The 8,813-nt window shown below is 35.3% G+C and overlaps 1 protein-coding gene across 1 annotated transcript in view; it reads right to left on the bottom strand.

The window, feature by feature from the left end:
• Positions 1-337: 337 nt before the first annotated feature.
• Positions 338-8,813, bottom strand: part of oprm1 (opioid receptor, mu 1) — a 58,373-nt gene continuing 49,897 nt past the window's right edge. The window contains exons 2-3 of the mRNA XM_002933863.3: positions 6,613-6,965; positions 338-1,505 (exon numbers count right to left, since the gene is read on the bottom strand). Of these exons, the coding sequence (XP_002933909.1) occupies positions 979-1,505; positions 6,613-6,965 (880 nt within the window). The 3' untranslated portion in view covers positions 338-978. The remainder of the gene's footprint in view (positions 1,506-6,612; positions 6,966-8,813) is intronic.

The following is an 8,813-nucleotide window of genomic DNA, read 5'->3' as shown; positions in this document are numbered from 1 at the left end:
TGTTAATAAATACACCCCTTAGGGGCCTATTTATTATGCTGTGTAAGATGAAATTTGTTGAATGTGGTGAATTTTGTTGCTGTTTTTTACACTTCATAATAAATTTGGCCCTTAATGTATAGTTTCACACTATGGGCAGGGGGGGGGGTATGGATGTATGTTACACAAAGTGCACAGTTGATTTTCTGCCGCATGGCACATATAGGGGTATCCATTTTCACAAACTTTGGCATTGATCTTGCTGGCACTTTAGAAATTAAATATACTGTATAAATAAAGACTCTGGCATCCTTGTATATGTCTATATATATATATATATATATATATATTTTTTTTTTTTTTTTTTTTTCTTGCAATGTAATAGCAAACTTTTTTACCTTTTTCAATGATAAGGTATGTATATGTAAGAACTGTATCAGACCAGGCATGGGCCTCGAGTACTTGTGGGGAAAAAATGACGCCAAATGGTGCTTAAAGGAATATAAAATCACTGATAAAAGGCTAGGACAGTACCCATGTTAAAGATACAAGCCTGTGCAACCCTTTTAAATACTTTAATAAACAAACTATTTATCACTATGTAACACAGGCATCTAGACACGTTAGGAACTGTTGTAGCACATAACCCAAACCAAAACATTAAATCTATGTTTAAAATGACCTGTACAGTATTAATGTACATTGCCATATGGCTTTTTTTTAAATATAGTTTGCTAATTTACATTTCTACAATAATGCCCTTCTGAAATGTCACGGGCATGTTTCAGGTCTTTTTTTTTTTCTCAAGAATTGCAACTACTTATGACAATACCATTTTTCTTTTTAGTGCCTGGAAAGTATCAAGCTTGAAAACAACAATGCTCCATTGATCTAATGCCAGCAAGCATATTAAAGGCCTGTAGTTATTTGAGTAACTTCTGAATTCATGTCATCTCTTGCAGGAACTGTTGAATCCAGAGATGACATTTCCACTGCTAGTCATACCTGATGATTAGTCCTGTCCACCGTATTGGCAGTGGAGGCACGGTCACGTGTATTGTGCCGCATACGGGTGGAGTTCTGCTGCTCAATGGTTGATGATGTAGGAATGCAAAATTCTCTGAAGCACCTCTTAAAGTTTTCATCAAGAAAAGCATAAAGTACTGGATTTAAGCAGCTGTTTGTGTAGCCTAAGGCAATGCAAACATGCCAGGTGACAGTCTGAAAAAGAGAAGGAGGGATATTGATCAACGCTTTTATAATAACATAAATGTGGATTGGAGTCCAGCAGACAATAAACACTGCCACCACCACAAGGACCATCCTGGTGATTCTTCTCAGGTTCCTATCTTTTTCTTTGGAGCCAGAAAGCATTCGAACACTCTTGAGTCGCAGAATCATCATTCCGTAGCACACTGTAATGATTAGCACTGGCATTATAAAAGCGAAAATGAAAACACAGATTTTCAATAGGTTGTCCCAATACCATGATGGGTGTGGAAAGAGAAGCGCACAGTCAGTAGAACCTAGATAAAAAAATAACAGAAATGCATACATTATTTATATGTTTCATATAAATAACAGTTTCATCTCAGCAAGTAGTATTTATTTATACATGCTATTTTTGAATCCATTTATAGCAATTTCCCTTATAGAAAAAATATTTTCAGACAAAATCTAAGGCATTGTCACTGCTCCGTATGCAAGTTTGGCCTACGGCACATGCCCGCTTGCATCCCTACCCCCCGCCCCCGCTGTTCGTGCATGCGCGTGCACCCCCTAAACACCCCCCGCTGTTCACGCACGCATGCGCACTTGGGGGGGGGGGGGCGTGTGACCGGGGGTGGCCAGTTTTGAAATCCGGCCCTGCATCTTTGAGGCTTGCTAATCTGTGATAGGAGGAGCATTTTGGTGATGCTGAGTGATAGCTATGTAAACAATAGAATCGGTTTCCAGGTGGATTATAAGTGGTTGAACCAATATCCCTTCCCTGTGTCCTGCTTCACTATCAAAAACTAAAAAAATCCTAAGGGTTCCACAGTGTATGGCACTACAATTGATGCTGGAATTGTCATGTACAAATTTTCTTAGCTAAGAGGCAAAGCGCTACCACCTCGCTTCAGTCAGGAAAAATACAGCTTTATTAATGAGAATTATAAGCTACAACTAGAACGTATATATAAATATATCTAATATTCCATAAAATTGAGTTGAACTGGCTCTTTAATGTATCCTTCAGTTTAAAATAGCAAAACATATGCTTATAAGCTTATTTATCAATTTCCAAATTTGTGAATTTTAGAATTTTTTTTCCTATTTGAATAAACCCAAGATTTTATTAAACTCAAATGTTTGCTAACTTGTGAAAAAGTTAAAATATAAAAACTTACAAAAATTTGAAGAACAAACAAAAAAAAAAATACATTTTGCCTAGGACAACTCCCATTGACGTCTACATGAACTCACTAGCTTTTAGATTCTGAAGATTTAGGGGTGATTTATCAACGGTTGATTCTGTTTTTTTCTCGATTTGAGTTTTTTGAGCTTAAATAAACTTGAATTCGAATTATGGTTTGAAAATTCAAATGTCTGATATTTATTAAGTGCAAAAAAACAGAAAATGGAAATGTAAAAAGTCACCATGCAAAAGCTTGAGAGTTTCTATAGAAGGGAAACTCATAGAAACTCAAAAGGGAGTTGTCATAGGCAAAGTTAAGCCATATTCTCAAACTGAAATTGTTTCAAGTTTTTCGAGCTCGTAAACTCCAAAAATTCAAGATATTTGAGTTTTTTTATTGGAATGAGTTTTCCTTATTAATTAATAAGCGACCATTCAATATGCATGTTTCTTTTCTTAGAAAAACAAACTCAAATGCACAAACAAACCAATTACAGCCAAGTTTTTCAAATCTTTTGGAAACCATTATTGGAATTTAGTAGTTTTGGGGCAAACAAAAATCTGAATTCAAATGCTGATAAATCAGCCCCTTAGTGCCAACTTCTAAACACACTTATTCATAGAAATATTGTTAGATAATTTTAGATAAACAAAATGTCTTTATTGATTTGTATATGTATGTAAGTTAAGTACACAGTATTATTAAGGGGTGAAATTGCATGCTCTTCCCACATTGTTTGGTAGCTGACAGGTGACATTGACTATGCTCTGTCCTGGTGTGCATACATCGCTTGTTTTGATGGTGACAGATTGAACTATTCCATATAGTCCATGTTTGCTAAGAATTTTACATTGCCTGTTGTACACATTATACATCAGTATATTTTGCCAGTGTGAATTCGTGATTTACTAGTCATTGAAGAGCAAGGGAACAACAGTAATGCTTCTGAAACTAAGAATGTTCTGATATAAATGGTTTCCGGCATGTGTCATGTTCCTGTCGCTTTGGCTCAAGGTTTCTTAGTTACCTTCTGAAATGTTCAAAGGGAAAATAATTTCTGCAAAATTAATATGAGTGAGAAAGGATGAGTGGTGATTTGTCTTGATAAAGTAAATTGCGTGTGACAGTTTCTTTATGTGAGATATATTATTCAAGGCATTGTTGTTGCAGAACATAAAATAAAGATAGGTAGCAGACTGAGTTTTGAATAGGTATATATAAGAATACATTATATACAGCTGCATTTTAGTATTGCAGTTTGTTCTCTGGGCAAGGAGCCAGTCCTATTTATCACTGTTAACTGGCCCAAATCAATGCTTCTACTGTGCAGCAAACACCTTTCTAATACAGTATAAACAGTACAATATAACTGCCTATAGCACTTGTGTAGCATACAGAAAAAGTATTAAATCCCTTGACTGGGTCTAATATTTTTTTTACTAAACAGCAAATCCTAAAATGAAATTTTGTAATACAGAATCATAAACATAATGACCCAGTCAGAGCACCGATCTCAATCCACTGGAGAATATGTGGTACAAGTACTGAAACTGAATACTTATGCAAACAGCAGATTGATGTTTTTTACAACAAAAGTGTATTAACATAAAATGTTACAGAAAAATATTATTTAAAAAATGAATTGTTAGCTAGTTTGTTATTTTTATTATCAGCTTAAAAGTAAAAATATTCGAGAAAACAAAATTGCAGTGTAAGGCTTGTAATTTAGTAAAATCAAAGCAGAATATAAAGTTTGCCTGTCATATAAGCTGATGCTACAGGGCTGATTATTAAATTCTGATGCTAATTGCACTGGGTTCTGAGCTGCCATGTAGTAATTATCTGTATTTATTACAAATCAGTAGCGAATCTGTCCTGTTATGCTGCGCAGAAAAATTTGAAACAGCGAAAAATTAGCAAAACAACGAAAATGTTGTGCATCAAAAGTAATTGTCATTAATGACACGTGCGACAATTTTCTTTTTACATGGTTGACAATTTTTGGTCATGCACCAAATTTTTCCGTATTAAATTTTGTTGCCAGTTTCACGAAAAAATCCACCAATGCCAAAACGTGGACATTCGCCACAAATCCATGCCCGGTGAAAAATTCTGCAAATCACTATTAATCAGCCTTATATTGCAATATTTATTTCTGTATATACAGTATATTGTGAGTCTCTACCTAAGCTCAGTAAGTGACAGCAGCACAGAGCATGTGCAGGGAATCAGCAGAAAAGATGATGGGGGTTACTGGGGCATCTTTGGGGGCACAGATCTTCCCTGCTAAAGGGCTGGTACAGAACCCCAAAAATACAACACACAACCTTTCTGCCCTACTTCTTTAGTTAGGTTTTAGTTCTGCTTTAAACAGATGTGGCACTCAGTTTTACTACTGTTGGATTTAACTGGCATTTGTTTTCACCGTAATAAAAGCCTACATAAAATGTACTGTACAATGCCTGACAGCCAAAACAAATACTTTTTGAGATGTTAGGAAAATATATTTTACATTTCTAAAAAAAATCAAATGATTAAAAATGTTTCATTTCAGAAAAAAATCATTGTTGTTAGTCACCTGTACCTGTTTAATCTATGTAGCAATTTAAGCTTGGCTTTATGGGCTTTCCTCAAATCCCACGGCATTGTGTATAGTGTCAAGTCAAGTCTTATTGGAAATGTAATGAATTCATTGTGCATAGAGAAATAAACCGTGAACTATAACAATTGAAGAAAAGCACGGCAGGTTGTGGTTAGAGAAAAACTAGTTGATCTGTATGTGGCAACAATGTGATTTGTTCATCTGGAACATTCAATATCATTTATTCTGAATGGAAAATGGATGTGACTGGGGGTGTCAGATGCTGATTCTGTTTGGTTCTTTCTTGCTGTTTTGTACAGGAACTGTGCTGTGTTAAAATTCATTTGGATTTTCATCCTCAGCATTGTCTAAATCTCCTGTGCCAGGCATCCACTGTGATTATTGTTAATATACAAAATAGTCTAACTCAAAACAACATTTCCATCATAGATTCATACCTGCAAGCACTAGATTTAATAAAAAGTTTTGTTCTCAGCATGTATCTCGGCACAACTCTTCACCAAGAACTTTCTAATATTGGAGTTTGTGTTACAATAAAATTTCAATTCCAAAGTTTCAATAACCTATGGTTTGGGATTAACAAATACTGTTAACTATTTTTTTGTTCATATTCATATATGAATACATAATATAATAAACATAATATATATAATATAATAAACATCTACATTTTAATGTGAAAGAATTCATTACTCCTATCCAAACTGAGGAGGAAGGGTTTTCCTACTAGAAAAGTTATTTTTCAAGTGAACAGAAGCTCTTGGATCCATAGTGCTTTACTGGACTAAACATACAAGACATAATCAGGCTCATGCTCAATTTTAATTAAATTATTTGAACTTTATTTACTTAAATGTCATATTATAGAATAAGGTAGGCTGTGTGCATGATGTTGAGGAAGTGTTAGGAACTATTGAGACTTGAACCCAGCATGGCCTGTTCGGTGGCTGTGTAGGTAGATCTCAGCCATAGGAGACTTTGGGCCCCTGGCGTGCCATGATTATTTCTGGGAGTTCCTTGTAGCCTTATTTTCCTGCCTCTTACCAGGTGTAGGCAATTATTTATATTGTTCCCTCCCCCGTTTGGTCCTTGCTGGGTCATTTTTATTTGTTGGTTGTTCTTGTATCTGTATCCTGTTTTGTTCCTGAATTGGTTACCTTGTTATGCAAAGCTCTGCGCTCAAGATTCCTTGTTCCTGTCTCCTAGTAACCTGCTACCCCTAACCTGCTAGATACCTAGCCATGGGGTGAATCTGCACCGCCATGACCTCCCTGACAGGAAGATAAGGCCATAAGGACTTGCCCCCGTAGTTGACAGTTTACAATGCCAGATAGCTCAGGCCGAGTTTGAATACAAACATTAGCCCCTCATTATTCTGGATGTTCATCGCTCTTGAAGTCTCACATAAGATCTCCCTGTACACTTGGAGACACATTTATCATAGTGTGAAGTTAGAGCATATTATTTGATAAATAAAAAATAAAAGAATAGTACAATTTCACTGTGGTGAACTCTTATTTTACACTTGGCTACAACCTACCTTATCTTAATTCTTAATTGCTAAGCAAGAACCATCTGGCTAATGGTGCATAGTCTAGATGAAACACAAGTGTTACAGCATTTTAAACCAACCTCTTTCAGATTTAGTAGTAGCCATGAACATCACAGGTAGCCCAATTGCAGATGAAAGTATCCAGTTGCAGACATTTACTATTTTAGCATTTCTTGGAGTTCTGAAGTCTAGTGCTTTCACGGGATGGCAAACAGCTATGTAGCGATCAACACTCATAGTGGTCAAAGTAAAAATGCTTGTAAACATGTTATAATAATCTATTGATATGACTATTTTGCACACAATATTGCCAAATGGCCACGTTCCCATCAAATAATTTACACTTTGAAAAGGGAGGGTGCTCGTTGCGAGGGCATCAGCTAGGGCAAGATTAAAAATGTAGATGTTGGTTGCAGTCTTCATTTTCGTGTACCTAAAAGAGAATACAAATATAAAAACCTTAATGCATTAAGCCAATATTATTCATAATTTATAATTAATACAGTGATTTATTTAAAAAGACAATCTGGTTACGGGTGCAATGTTTGCTTCAGGTCTAGTAAGTTGCAATAACCAACCAGATTTCTTCTACCTGCAGATTGGTTCTTATGGGTCACTAGCGCTGGTATAAATATTGGACTTTTTATTACATTACCCCTAAGTATCTTGGTTAATCCAACAAATAGTCCTGATTAATTATGGGCTATATGACTTAGTGAAAGATAAAATAATTAATCCTAATGATGCAACAATATATGACCAATATACTGGGTGAAAATGGAGCCTACACTGTTGCATGACAAAACAACATTCACAATAAAGCTTTTTTTGGGGGGGGGTATAATGAAAGTTATAAGAAGCAAACAAACTGTATAAATAAGACTGATGAAGCTTTTATAAGTGAAACGTGTAGCAAACAACAATCTGAAGACCATGTTTACAGCAATAATACAGATACATTGCTTAATAAGATTTGGAGCCGTTTTGGCCTTATTACTTCCTGTTGGTAGAACGCACACAAGTGGAACACAGTGTGTTTAGGCAAAGAAGCTCCAAACACACCTGACACAGAAGGTTCGCTAAAACTCGATCTTTATTATTCCATTTAAAATCAGTACGCCGGATGCGTTTTGTGCGTTTGCGCACTTAATCATAGGCAGTCAATAGTGACAAAACAATGATGGACATAACAAAACCACACCCATCACTAATTGTATAAAGGAAAAATGGGAAAATTAAATCGAGTGGAAATGTTCATAGCAAACCTCTTAATTTTACAAAATAAGTATAAAAAACAATAATAACAGTAAAGTCAATCAAATAATTATATCAAAATAATATAAGTTATTGATTATTGATATAATTATTGTTGATATAATTATTTTGATATATTTTGATATAATTATTTTGATATAATTATCAAAGTGGATGGGGCGATAAGGGGTGAAGCGGGTAAGTGGCTGGTTCGGTGAGATCTGTCCACACTTACCTCTAATGTGGGTGGGTGCCACTACAGTTCATGTTATACTCATTTGGATAGTATCCCCTATGAAACTGATAAATTGACTGCCCATTTTTCATCAATATTTTTTCACCTCTATCAATTATTGCTATTATTTTGATATCACACAAGTTATGAAGGGTTGCTGAACTGTAACTAACCTCTACTTGATTGCATTTACAATGAGAGGTTGCTGAACTATAACTCACTGCAGCTTGACTGCACTGGCATTTTAAAAATACTACGGCTGCTGTTTCAACTGGTATTGTGAATAATTGGGGCTGCTGACTGCACTAGCACTGCTTATTGATTTTCTGGAATTGTTTGAAGGCTTGATTTCTTGCTAAGGAATTCTGAAATGAATTTTAGTAGATAAATTTGAGTGGCCAATTACATTTTATATTTTTATAATGTGTATGAATTGGTAGACAGTCACGCAATCTATTTATATTTATAATTTCTTGCTGAAATTTTAGTTGGTTGCAGACATCAATTTGTGGAATGAAAACTATTATTTAACACTGGGATTTGGTATCTTGAAACCTTATTATAATAAACAAGATACTGTAGTCCGGAGTGTTGCTAGAGGAAGAGAAAAACTATGGAGTGGTTATTTTGTACCTTATAGACTGTATTTTACCATTAATAGAGCCTGAGGAATAGAGAAAGTGCTTTATGACCTAGAAGGATGTATCTGCCAATTAAGGGACTCAACTATATGTTGCACATTTTAGTAATCGATAACCCTCTCATGACTGGGGCCGGCTACTAGGAATTCAG

This window comes from Xenopus tropicalis, chromosome 5 (genome assembly GCF_000004195.4).
Source record: "Xenopus tropicalis strain Nigerian chromosome 5, UCB_Xtro_10.0, whole genome shotgun sequence".
Lineage (NCBI taxonomy): Eukaryota > Metazoa > Chordata > Amphibia > Anura > Pipidae > Xenopus > Xenopus tropicalis.
Note: the sequence above shows the minus strand (reverse complement) of the source record. Positions and strands in the feature narration are given on the sequence as shown.